The sequence below is a fragment of the Mustelus asterias genome, chromosome 5 (genome assembly GCF_964213995.1).
Source record: "Mustelus asterias chromosome 5, sMusAst1.hap1.1, whole genome shotgun sequence".
Lineage (NCBI taxonomy): Eukaryota > Metazoa > Chordata > Chondrichthyes > Carcharhiniformes > Triakidae > Mustelus > Mustelus asterias.
Genome location: NC_135805.1, coordinates 133,083,316 through 133,097,504, shown reverse-complemented (window position 1 = coordinate 133,097,504; position 14,189 = coordinate 133,083,316). Strand labels below are relative to the sequence as shown.

At 38.6% G+C, this 14,189-nt stretch overlaps 1 protein-coding gene across 1 annotated transcript in view; it reads right to left on the bottom strand.

Annotated features, from left to right (window-relative positions):
* fam135a (family with sequence similarity 135 member A) overlaps positions 1–14,189 on the bottom strand; it is a 208,960-nt gene that overhangs the window by 181,034 nt on the left and 13,737 nt on the right. The window contains exons 2-3 of the mRNA XM_078213301.1: positions 8,089–8,204; positions 7,881–8,006 (exon numbers count right to left, since the gene is read on the bottom strand). Of these exons, the coding sequence (XP_078069427.1) occupies positions 7,881–7,957 (77 nt within the window). The 5' untranslated portion in view covers positions 7,958–8,006; positions 8,089–8,204. The remainder of the gene's footprint in view (positions 1–7,880; positions 8,007–8,088; positions 8,205–14,189) is intronic.

Here is a 14,189-nt window from a genome sequence, read left to right as displayed (position 1 = left end):
CAGATGAGCACTCAGATTCTGGGTGGACCAGCTGGCAGGTGTATTTGCAGATATCTTTAACCTTTCCTTACACCATTCTGAGGTGCATGCCTGCTTCAAGACTGACAGCCATCATCCCTGTACCAAAGGAAAGCCAGGCAGCGTGCCTTAATGATTAACGCCCGGTGGCTCTTAAATACATCATTATGAAGTGCTTCAAAAAGTCAGTCATGGCACACATCAATTCCAGTCTCCCAGATTGCCTGGATCCACTACAGTTCGCCTATCACCACAACAGGTCCATAGCAGATGCCATCTCCCTGGCCCTACAGTCAACCGTTAAAACACCTGGATAACAAAGACACTTATGTCAGACTCCTATTATCCTGACAAAACTCATCTCCAAACTCCATGGCTTGGGGCTCGGCTCCTCCCTCTGCGACTGGATCCTAGACTTCCTAACCCACAGACCGCAATCAGTAAGGATGCGCAATGACACCTCCTCCACGATTATGCTCAACACCAGTGCCCCAGAAGGCTGCGTCTTCAGCACCTTACAATACTCCTTATACTGTGTGGCCAAATTCCGCTCTAACTCCATTTTCAAGTTTGCTGATGACACCACTGTAGTGGGTTGTATCTCAAACAATGATAAGATGGAGCACAGGAAAGAGATAGAGAATCTGGTGAAACGGTGCAACGATAATAATCTCTCCCTCAATGTCAGTAAAATGAAGGAGATAGTCATCAGAGTGAAGGACATGCCCCTGTCTACATCAACGAGAATGAAGTGGAAATGGTCGAGAGCTTCAAACTTCTTGGTGTCCAGATCACCAACGACCTGTCCTGGTCCCTCCATGTCGATGTTAGAGTTAAGAAACCCCACCAACGCCTCTACGTTCTCAGAAGGTCATTTCCACTACGACTCTCACCATAAAAAGCATCCTTTCCGGGTGTATCACAGCTTGGTATGGCTCCAGCTCTGACCAAGACTGCAAGAAACTACAATGGGTTGTGAATGCAGCCCAGTCCACCAAATAAAGCAGCCTCTCATCCATTGACTTCCCCCTGCCTCAAAAAAGCAGCCAGCATAATCAAGAGTCCCACGCACCCCAGACATGTTCCACCTTCTTCCGTCGGGAAAAAGATACAAATGTGAGATCACGTACCAACTGACTCAAGAACAGTTTCTGCCCTGCTGCCATCAGACTTTTGAATGGACCTACCTTATATTAAGTTGATCTTTCTCTACACCCTAGCTATGACTGTAACACTATATTTTGCACCCTCTCCTTTCCCCCATGTACTCTATGACCCTATGCTTTGTCTTTATTACACGCAAGAAACAATACCTTTCACTGTTTAAATCAAATCAAATCTCAGAAACCTCTAACAAATTTGCCAAGCACTATTTCCATTTCAAAAATCTGTTTATTCTTCTTAATCATATTATGATTTTGAAATGCTCTGTTAATAGATGCTAGTATTTTGCTCACTACTGACATTAGACTAAATGGCCGACATGATTCCCCATTTTCTCCTCCCTCATTTAATCGTAAATAGTGGGGTTATATTTGCTACCCTCCAATCCTTGGGAACTGTGCTAGATTAAAGGAATTCTGAAAGATCAAAATCATTCATCCATTATCTCTGCAGCTACCACTTAAATTCCTATTATGCCTACAGGGGATATGCCACCTCTTAGTCCCATTATTTTCTCCAGTACTATTTCTTTCTTTATACTGATTTTTAAAAGTTCTTTATTCTCACCAGACCCTTGGTTCCCCACTATTTTCAGAAATATTTTGCAACTTCTACAGTCAAGACAGGTTCTGAGTACTTGTTTAAGGTCTTTGTCATTTCCTTATTCCCTAATTTTGCTGAATATACAATAACTCGACTTTAGCGTGAATGAAGCATGAATGGGAATTGTTTAACTTACCTTTGAGTAATTATGTACTTCAGTATAGTCTAAATGAGCCATTTATTTCAGCTATTCCATGGTAGTGTTCACTCTCCAGGCAAGCAAACTTTCCGAATCAAGTTTCCTTTTATCATCATTTTCTTTTATCCACATATCTAATCTAATTTTCAGTGTTTATATAGTTTCAACTTCAACCATTAATGCTAGAAATTAATTCTGAAAGCTTCCCAACTTTCTCTTTAAAGGAAGTCTCTCCTGTTCTCTGTTCAAAATTACGGATATAATCTTGTTTCTAAGGCCCCTTTTTCTATAAATAGTTATTTCTATCCACCGTGTACCGTGATATCAATTTAAATATCTGTGTATATCACCTCACAACTCATGTGTTCAGTTTAAAAGATCTGCCTTTAAAACATCTCTAATACAAAGGTCTACAATCATTCCACCTCCAACCCAATGGCATTCTTGTTTCTGGTCACTTGTAAACAAAGGAAGCACCATTTCACAACCAATATTTCCACCTCTATTAAGATTTTAAAAGCCCAACCCTGAGATTTCCACATTGCCCTTCACAGTACACGGCATGTGACACGTTACAATTGAACACATTAATCCATAGCATGTCAGTAAACAGAAGTTTGCGCTGTGACAAAATTGGCATTTACAAAATGGTACATAACTGAATTATGAATTGAAAAGAAAAGCTTTACATGTTTCACGCCACAAAATCAATAAATTAAATAGTCATGCATTTTGTATCCAGGTATCAAATATTTGAGAGCTACCCCCAAAAACTTCACTGATGGTTGTAAGAATTTTTCTCGTTCTCTTCTTTTTAAACAGGTTTTTAGGCTGCCAAAGAATCTCTCAGGGATAGCTAGTCACTACTGTAAACAGTATGTGCATTGAGCAGTTAGGACTGAGCTCATTATTTAACTGTAAAACAGTGTATGTAGCCCAGGGGACCATTTTTGGTCTATTGTCTCTCACAATATCCTTGTGAGCATTTCTCCAAAATCCATGAAAATATACTGAAACATTAGCCACTTACTTCTTCAGGGGACGCAAATAAAAGAGGCAGGAAGGATACAGGACGATCCAATGTCAGGTGATAAACTTGACACAGGTGGGAACACGGAGACCCTTAAAAAAGGAGCCTCTATTAATAAATTTCTGAAAAGCTTCCTGCATAACACCTGACCAGCTTGTCTATCACTGACCAGCTGGTAAGATGGGTATTGGCAAGGGGCCACTGCTAGGAATGACTCCAAGCAACATTGGGTAAGAGGGTAGCCTTTGGCAGAGATCATGAGGCAGCAGAAGCCTTTGACAGAGATCAAGAAAGTAAGACAGCCAAACTTCCTTGCGAGGGCCAGTGGAACTCTGTTGACACAAAAGGAAGTTTAAAAATAACACTAATTTTTTGGTCTACAACCCCAGATAGGGGAAGCCTTCAACTAATATTGCAGACTGGGTCTTTCCTGCCTGCTCAAAAGAGCAAGTTAATATCAGGCCATCAGAGAGATTGAAATAAAAGTAAAATTCAGTGGATGGTGGAAATCTGAAATAAAATCAGACCATTTTTTGTTTTTATTATGCTCAGAGGAACAACTGACTCATCTTTTAAACTGCTCCCGCACCCCTCCAACCCAGGTCCCATAGGTAGGGGCAGCTAAAACTAGGGGCATAGTAACAACTCCAGGCAGAGGATCTTTGTCTAAATAGCCCATCTACCTGCAATATTTTCTTGCTGCATTTCTAATAACCCTGAACACCATCTGTCATTAAGAGTACATTTAATTCCTCCCTGAAACCTATTAAGGTTTATTGTTTCACCTCTTATGCCTATAATCTATTCCACATACTTAACACCTTCTTAGTCCTCATGAGTTTTTGATTTTTTTGTCCTTTGTCTGTAAAATTAATCCCTTGCATAATATTCTGGAGCAGGCAGGTGAACAGTCAAAAGGTCAAGGTCCATAATGATACCAATGACACAGGTAATAAAATGTTGAGGTCCTGCAGGCAGATTTTAACAAGTTGGGAAAGAAGAAGAAGCAAGACATCAAAGGGTGGCAATCTCCAGATTAGTCTTGGTGCTACATTCAAGTGAATACAGAAATAGGATAAAGCATATGAATGCATGGCTGAAGAGATGGTACAGGAGGAAGGGTTTTAGATTCTTGGGGCATTGGGGCTGCTTTTGGGCAGAGGAATCTGTACAGGCCAGATGAGTTGAACCTCAATAGGAACAGGAATAATGTCTTCACAGACCCCAAAAAGGATGAAAGGGATAATTTGTAGACCAGTTTAGCTTGGGTTGTGGGCAAAGTATAGGAACCAATTCAGAGGAACAGTATAAATCTTATTTACAAAAGCACAGATTAATTAAGGGAACTCAGCATTGATTTGTTATGAGGTAATGTCTGACTAACTTGGTTGAATTTGAGGTGGTGACAAATAGGGTGGATGAGAACAATGCAATGAATGCAACCTGCAGGTCACACCTTTCCAAATAGACATCCAAGTACTTTTTTAAATGCGGTGAATGTGTTTCTGCCTCACTAGCTTTTCAGGCCGTGTGTTCCAGGTCCCAAATCCATGTCATAGCATATTATGCCAAAATATTCAATGTCTTTCAGAAATCCAGGAAGGCAAAGGCCAACACATACTTCCCCCTTGCTTCCCCATCTATGAGATCAGTTATTTTTTCAAAGAAATCCAGCAAGGCCATTCCACATGCATGACTTCTCAAGCCTGAGCTCAAGGCTAGCACATATCCCCAGATACTACGAGGGACAATATACCTTGAAACAGTCTCCCCAGATTTTACCAAAAAGATTCATCACCAAGTGATGTCAAATGAAATAATAATTTTTCTGGATCACAGGAAATGAATGTATTTAACGTGCAACAGAAAAACTAAAGGTCCAAATGTTCTGAAATCTGGTGCTGTAGTAATTCCACATACAAAGCATATGTGATTCTATAGCTCTGCCCTTTAACAAAACCAGTGGCAGGCTTGAGTACTGAGTTAATGTCACATAGGTTGCCATACCCACTTGGACCATTACTAAATGGTTTGGTGGGTTCAAATCCAGTAAATTAATCAATCACTCAGCATATTTTCTCCTACTAAAACACCTCCTTGGGTCCAAAATGATGGAGAGTGTTATACACAAATGCTGCTATTTTGGAAAAACACTTTAGGAACAATATCACCTCAAAATCATACACCATCCTGACTTTGACATATCACCTCCTGTATAGAAGTCCTGTAATTCTCTACCCAACACTACTCAGACTAGCAAAAAGTAGGAAGGTGTTCCACAGAGATCATTGTTGGGGCCAGTGCTGTTCAAAATTCACAAACAATAGGATGTTGGGAATCAGAAGTATAATTTCTAAATTTGGGGATGACACAGAATTTGGGATATAGTTATCACTGAGGAAGAATACAACAGATATTAATGAACTAGCAGATTTGGCATGCAACTGGCAAACTGATTTTAATGTGGCAGGAAATATAAGGAGGTAGGATACTGCCTGGATAGTAAGAGTCTAAATGGGAAGAACAGCTATCTAGGGTTACACATTCACAACTCACCAAAAGTAGCAACATAGCTTAATATAACCATAGAATTGAAAAGCTGTTGAAAATGTATAGAACTTTGGTTAGACCGTACATGAAAAGCTGCGCCGAGCTCTTAATTCCACATTATAAACTTATATAGAGGCATAGGATTTGGTGCAAAAAAAATTCATAATGATAACATCCAAATTGAGAATATATATTCATCAGGAAAGGTAGTACAGGCTTGGCTCCTTTTTCTGGGAAGGAGAAGATTGAGGATGACTCAATAGAGGATTTGAAGTTATTGCAAAATTTTGGTATGACCGAGTAAAATTTCATCCATTCATGGGAGAGTCGAAAACTAGGGGTCATGAAGATAAGACTGCGGATAATTAATCCAATTGGGAATTCAGAAGAATCTTCTTTATCCAGAGCGAAATCTGCTACAACATAATACAGACGGGTGAACAGCGTATAGATACATTTAAAGGAAAGCGAAATAAGCACAAGGGAGAAAAGATTGGAAAGATATGCTGATAGATTACATGAAGAGTAATGGGAGAAGGCTCATGTGAAGCATAACTGACAGGATAGATCAGGTGGGCTGAATGGCCTTTTCCCATGCACTTTATGTAACTTCAACATTTGTTCGAAATGCAGGCTGGAAATGATCAGTGCTGACCTGTCGTACCATTCTACATCTATTATGATGATTTCTGTGGCGTTTTATTCCCTCCAGTAAACTACAATGCAAATTCACCACCAGAGGTTCAGGATGCATAATGGCGTTCAGCACTAAAATCACCATTCTAACAATTTCCAATCCTGTATCTTATCTGAATATTGTAATTCACTGGGTTATGGAGATGCAACCCAAACTAAAAAAGCCACATTGTAAAGCAATAAAGTTCTCATGCAATATGTTGAAAGCCAATAAGACGTATTCAATGATAAACCTTGAAGCTGCAGTGTCCTATGTTAATTTTAAAGGAATACATCAATTTACCAAAATAATTTGTGGTTTACTGCTTCAGTTTTGCATATATTTAAATATTTCTATGTAAGATTAAAAAAGGAATGTTATACTAAACTTACAAACTCTGAATTATCGTTTATTCATGTTGGCCCATATCTTGCAATTCCAAGTGGTGAATGTGAGACATCCGCTGCTATTGGGGGGAATTCAACCCAGAATTTGGCCTGGTTGATCGGCACTTATCCTGGTGTGTGCGCGGACTTATTTTGGGCTGGTCCTAGCAGACATAGAGCCTGCTGAGGAATGCATCACTTTAAAATTGAAAGTAGTGTCAAAACACCCCTGCATCCGTAACACTGCCCATACCTATCTCCGTATGCCTCTACTTTGCCACTGATCACAATATTTATTGGGCTAAATCTAAGGCATGATTTAAAATATTAGATTATTTTCCACTTCACTCAAAAAATACAAGTCTAAAGAACAATTAATATTACAGAATATGTTTGTTGACAGACAATCAGTATGACTGCCCTTACATATTTACACTGGAAGTGGGTGAAAGAAGTTAGAACATAGAACATAAAACAGTACAGCACAGAACAGGCCCTTCGACCCACAATGTTGTGCTGAGCTTTGTCTGAAACCCAGATCAAGCTATTTCCTCCTTATCATCCCGAAGTACTCCACGTGCCTATCCAATAGCTTCTTAAATGTTCCTAAAGTTTCTGACTCCACTATCCCTGCAAGCAGTCCATTCCAAACCCCAACCACTCTGAGTAAAAGACCTACCTCGGACATCCTTCCTATATCTCCCACCATGAACCCTATAGTTATGCCCCCTAGTTACCGCTCCATTCACCCGAGGAAATAGTCTTTGTTCATAATCAATATTCCAAAATTGGCACAATCTTAGTTTCAGGTAATCCATAATTTGAGATGCAAATAGGAAGACACTGATTCTATTATGGGGAGAAAAGTATTAGTAGCTCAGTCATTTTAAGTCTCATGCACCAACTAATAGCTAGTTTTAAAACACAATTAGATATTAAAGTGTCAATCTCGTTAACTGCAAGGTGCAAGATATGTGGAGCATTTAAAAGGACAGTAAAAGAGTGACAAAATAAAATTGCCAGGGTAAAGTTTTGTAAATTATTTCTCTGCTGAAATTCAAAAGTTTGCATTACCTTGCACAATAAAATTGGTCCTAGAATTTGCCAGTTTCCACTTTTTCATTCAGCATTCTGCAGTGACTTCCTGCCCGTGGCACCATATCAGCAGACTAAAGTTTAACTATATTTTGAATCAATGTACTGCATGTTTGCTATCTACAGTAATTAAATCACTACAAAATTTAACAGTGCAAGCTGTTTGCACTGTTCATCACTTACGGAACCAGTAATAGGAATCATCTAAAGAGCAATTACCCCCTCTGGAATAGGTCCACATTGTAAAACTTGTGCAACTCCACTGAGAATTCCACTGTCGCTTGTACCTCGGTCATCTTCTTACTTTAGAAGTATTCAAAACTTTTAGGACATCACCATTATTACCTAAAAAAAACAGTCATATTTTAGGTTGTATCAAAAAAATAATAATTCTGTAATTATAAAACAGTCCCAATATAGTACGTACCTCGGTTTAGACATTTTCCACTGCATCACGCTAATTATCAATAATTTTTTCCTTTCTGTTGCTCCGTGGTTGCTGTCATAAGCACATTGTAAACAACTGGAAGAGATAAATATATGCTAAGATTTATTTTATGCTTCCCAATTAATACATTATAAAAAAATCAGTGAAGCAAATTCAATTAATTCTTTGACTTTTGAACATGTAAAAAGGATTCAAACTTTCCATATTGAGGAAATTTCGGCTCTATTCCCAATTGTTTGCTGCAAAGAAAGATGTACAAATGCTATATATTCAATCAGTTCTGTTACTGCATCCAGCTCTGGAAATATATTAAATACCTTTAATATTCCCTGAAGTTAAGATTAATGGACAAAAGTATGCATTCAAAGATATAAATCTTAATTTAATAGTTTTTAAATGAGAATTAAATTGACTTTAAATGTGTTTGATAAATTTTAATAGTAGGCCGGTGAAATTATCTATATTCCAATAACTGCACATTCTAAAGGAGGAAATCAACATCTACCAAGGCCAAAGTGAACAATTTTATTTTTTCAAACATGGAAATCTCAAGAAACAAATCAACTTAATGCCTGGTTATCACATAGTGGAACACTGCCATTGAAATAAAGCAGTTAACAAATGCTTAATTATGACTATTCTCAATCTGAAATGCTCCAAAATTTAAAAAAAACTGTAAAATGACTTAAGGTATCTGAACAAACTAATTAAAAGGTGACTATAAAATGTTATTTTTAAAGCATTCAATCATCAAACTGTCTACTGTAAGTCACAACAAATGGCAGTTGTCAGGTTTGTGCAATGCATGGAATTTGGCATTCTGCAAAAGATAAGATTCTGCAATTCTTCTTGCACAAGGCAATTCAGAGGAAAATTAATTAGTTCGGAGATGACCAAAATTTAAATGCGCTTTTTTTTAACTGCATAAAATCTGGGACAGTGATTGAACAGTTTCCCAGACCAAAAGCAATCCAAGTTCAGCACAAGGTGGCACCAAAATAGTAGACAGCAAGAGAACATGTGAAAGAGAGATCTTTTGAATGAGAGTGCTGCATACCTCTAATTTCTCAGGAAAGGCTAAGGCAAAGAAAATTTGGCATGTCCACTACGACTCTCACCAACTTTTATAAATGCACCATAAAAGCGTTCTTTCTGATTGTATCACAGCTTGGTATCACAGCTCTGTCCAAGATCACAAGGAACTACAAAGGATCTAAAACGAAGCCCAGTCAATCACGCAAACCAGCCTCCCATCCATTGACTCTGTCTATACTTCCCGCTGCCTCAGAAAGCTAGCATAACCAAAGTCCCCACGCACCCTGAACATACTCTCTTCCACCTTCTTCGGTCAGGAAAAATGTACAAAAATCTGAGGTCGTGTACCAACTGACTCAAGAACAGCTTCTTCCCTGTTGCCATCAGACTTTTGAATGGACCTATCTCGTATTAAGTTGATCTTTCTCAACACCCTAGTTATAACTGTAATACTACATTCTGCACTCTCCTTTCCTTCTCTATGTACGGTATGCTTTGTCTGCATAGTGCGCAAGAAACAATACTTTTCGCTGTATGCTAATACATGTGACAATAATAAATCAAATCAAAAGTGCACAAGTATAAGAGGGAAAGATGAGAGCATCCTTGAGCAAGACAGGAAGCATAAACAAAAGGACAAATGTGTGCAAGGCAGTGAACAAATGAAAGCAGAACTAGTGTTTGCAACAAAGAAGCCAAGATCATGATACAAAATGGCTTCAATGCTCATGTGGAAAGACTACATGCAGGGAACAAGCAAGAAAATCCCCATATACTGAGCAAGCCAGTGGGTATTGTTATGAACCATGCTGATGTTCGGTGCAAGGATATCCTAAATCCCAGAAGGGAAACTTGGAACGCCAGTTTTTAACTATTTATTTTTGCTAATTGGAAAAAGTGTGAAAAAATACAAATGAAACACAGTAAGGAAAAGAGTCAGTCTTGTTGTAAATTATTCAATAACATTTAATGAACTTGAAACACACAACTAGAAAGGCAACAGCGAAGAACATTTACAATTAATTACAATAATGGTTACCCACACAGTATGCTTAAATTACCCACTCCAATCTGAATTTATTTTCCTATACTCTGAAAATACAACTTCCCCAAAACAACAACCCAAAGGTTTTAACACTGGGAGCTAAATCCAGCAAAAAAAATTCATAGGACTATAGCTTTGAGTGGAATTTATGGGTCTCACACACAGACTTCTGCTGTTCGCATCTGCACAATAGCTTAATTCTTTGAGAGCTCTGCTTTGCAATTGGGTGTGGCTATGATCTAGGTCTCCACTTTGCTTCACAAAATATGTTTCATCCTGCCACTAGGTTAATATGCATTTCACAATTCCTTGTGCCTATCAGTCTCCTTTTTAGCCAATTCTTTACTTTTCATTTCATTCCAACTTCCTAAAAGTATGCTCAAAGTGAATGAGAGTATGGGAATATGAAAAAAACCTGAACACATGAGCAAGATCGCGGAGACTTGGTGCTAAAATACCAACCATCAATAGAGAGAGAGCAATAGTATGCAGCACTACATCTTTGGAGGGGCACAAATCATCGTACTAAGTTATCAACAAGCCATACTGCAAACATTAATAAGTTATTTCTTAGTCCAGCTACTTAACCTGATCAATCTGAAGACTGACTATGCACAACAGGTTCCAGCAGAGGTCATTCCTCCATATGATAAAGTTGCCTGTGTTTCAAATTTGCTCAGTTTGTAAGATACATCCTTTAGTTGCTTTAAAGTCATGGTCAGGCATTAATGTGCCTAACCACAGACCACTCAAATCTTTTCTGGCCCTGTATATTGCACAAGCAAAGTGGGTCTGTGTACAGTGAATGAGGCAGAGAATATGAAAAAATTCTCAACACAAGAGCAAGATCACAGAAGTTTAGTGTCACCCATATTAAAGGCCAGCTGTCACAGAGAGAGACACACAAATGCTGAAAGCCAGTGTTAGAATTTTGCTATAGACACAAGGATGAGTGTTTCTGGGCTGCGCGGTGGCACAACGATTAGCATTGCTGCCCCTCCACGTCAGGGACCTGGATTCAATTCCCGGCTTAGTTACTGCCTGTGTCTGCGTGGGTTTCCTCCCATAGTCCAGTGCTGGTTAGGTGCATTGACCGTGCTAAATTCACCCTCAGTGTACCCAAACAGGCGCCGGAGTGTGGCAACTCGGGGATTTTCACAGTAACTTCATTACAGTGTTAATGTAAGCCTACTTGTGACACTATTAAATAAACTAAACTCTAAAAGCTTCATTGTAATAAATATGGAATACAATTTTATTTATGGCTTCACCTTCAAAAGTTTCAAATTCAAAATCTTATCTAACGACTTCTGCAATGCCAAAATCTACTCATTCACTGGCTGACCAATCTTAAAAAGAATTCAAGTACATTATTCAATGAAGAACCATTGTGACTAAGAGAACCAATAGGGGCCTATGTTCTACTTAAGAACTCTCACATTATAATGAAATATTAAACCAGCAATCAAATTATTTTCTAAATTGAGTTTAATCACCACATTTTTAAAAATTAATTTTACAGGATGTGGGCGCCACTGGCTAGGCCAGCATTTATTGCCCATCTCTAATTGCCCTTGAGGTGGTGGTAGTGGTGACAGCAAGTTGCCTTCTTGAATTGCTGCAGTCCACTTATTTTAAGTTTATTCACAGTGCTAATAGGGAGGGGGCTCCTGGATTTTGACCCAGCGACAATGAAGGAACAGTACTGTATTTCTGAGCCAGGATAGTGCGTGACTTGGAAGGGAACGTCCAGGTGGTTTGAGTGAATGTTTGTGGAAGGGGTGCAAATCAAGTGAACTCCTGTGTTCTGGATAGTATCAAGCTTTTTGAATGTTGTTGGAGCTGCACTCACCCAGCTAAGTGTAGAATATTCTATCACATTCTGACTTGTGCTTTGAAGATAGCGGAGAGGCTTTGAGGAGTCAGGAAGTGAGTTGCTTGCCATTCCCAGCCTCTGACCTGCTCTTGTAGCCACAGTATTTTTAGCCTTTGCAGTGCCTTCAGCTGTTTCTTGATATCACATGGAGTGAATCGAATTGGCTGAAGACCATCATGCTGTGGACCACCGAAGGCGGCTGAAATGGATCATCCACTTGGCACTTCTAGCAGAAGTTTGTTGCAAGTATTTTAGCGTCATCAATTACACTAATGTGCTGAGTTCCCCATCATTGAGGATGGTGATATTTGTAGGGCCTCCTCCTCCAGTAAATTGTTTAAATATGTACCACCATTCACGACGGGATGTGGCAAGACTGTGGAGCTTAGGTCTGATCCATTGGTTGTGGAATCGTTTAGCTTGGCCTCTTACTTGCTGCTCAGGGCTACTTTCTGTCAGAATACTTTGCAACTGGCACCTCATTTTTGGGTATGCCTGGTGTTGCTCCTGGCATGCCCTCCTGCATTCTTCATTAAACCAGAGTTGATCCACTGGGTTGGTGGTAATAACCATGAGATTACAGATTGTGATGAAAACAGAAGCATCGATGGGAATTTTCATGGGTATTCAGGGAGGAAGAAAATGGTTTATCTTAAAATACCAGCAGATATTACCAGACAGCAGATTTTTATGGGTATTTTCATTTTTATGTCTAGGTGAAAACTGTCCTGCCTTATACTTCATTCAAAACATTTGGCAATTGTGTTGCTAATTTAATCCAGTGTCTATTCTTTTGCTTTATATGGCAGTGTACAGATCGTATTACTTTCAAGCCTCATAATTTCTGGAGGACTGAAGCATGTGGATCAGGTATTTTGAAAACAACATTTGTTGCTAGCTAATACCTGTCATTGCCTTTTGCCAGTTTAAATACTGCGGTGTCTAGGAACTTAACGCTTTATTTGTGCATTGTAACTACAGGTTTAGATGGTGGGGTGATGTTATTGGGGATATTGACAAATTCTTCAAATTCCACTCATGCAAGTCCGAATATCCTCTACTCATGTCTGTAGTGACATATCGGGAGTTTGTAAAGGCTGGAGCAAATTTCTTACCCATAGCCATGTCTTTGATTTGAAGATAAAATTCATCATTGAATTCAAAGTTGTTTTTTGTTAATCAAACGTGTAATAGCCAAACAATGGTTTAATTTGGCCTGGTAAGAAGTCTCACAACACCAGGTTAAAGTCCAACAGGTTTATTTGGTAGCAAATAACCTGTTGGACTTTAACCTGGTGTTGTGAGACTTCTTACTGTGCTTACCCCAGTCCAACGCTGGCATCTCCACATCTTAATTTGGCCTGTCAGGCCAGGGGAATTTATTAAAGATATTTCAGACAGCAAATCTCTTGTCTGTTTCTATCTTTGTGTACAGACTTTCAATGTTTAATGTAAAAGTATGTTATTTAGGGATACAGTTAGTGAGATTAACGCTTCCATAAAGTGCCAGTTCCTCAATGTAACCAGGGTGTAAAGCATGGATAACCATGTGAGATGGTGCATTAACTTGGAAAAACAAATCATTAAAATATGAAGACTATGCGAATTGCAACTATTTGCAATCTGATAGCTTGGTACTTCAAAATTAATTTGTGAGTGTTCCCCATGTTGCACAGTTGAACCTTTGGAAATCAGCACTTATTTATCATTCACTTTAAAACAGAAGGATTGAGGGGAAAGAAACTCAAAGTTGGTAGAACAAAACCTAATAATGCTGGAGTGTGCTAAATGCTTGTAATTTTTTTTTTAATGGTTGCAGATCTGAGACTCATTTCCAATAAGTTTCTTTGTGCCAAGTTGTTAGAATTTTCATTTTGGGAAAGAAATATGGGAGATTCATTTATTATAAATTAACAAAAACATGTTATTTATAGATTCCAAGTTAAAAGATTAATTTATGTACAGTCTTTGGCTACCATCTCTATCTAAAGAAATCCATCCCTAAAAAAATTCATCGCAAGTACAAAATGTAATGTTACTACATGACTGCATCACCTAATAAACGAGTTGGTAAAAATGAAAAAGAATCGCCTGGAAAATCAAAAAGTAACTCAAGAAAATCTC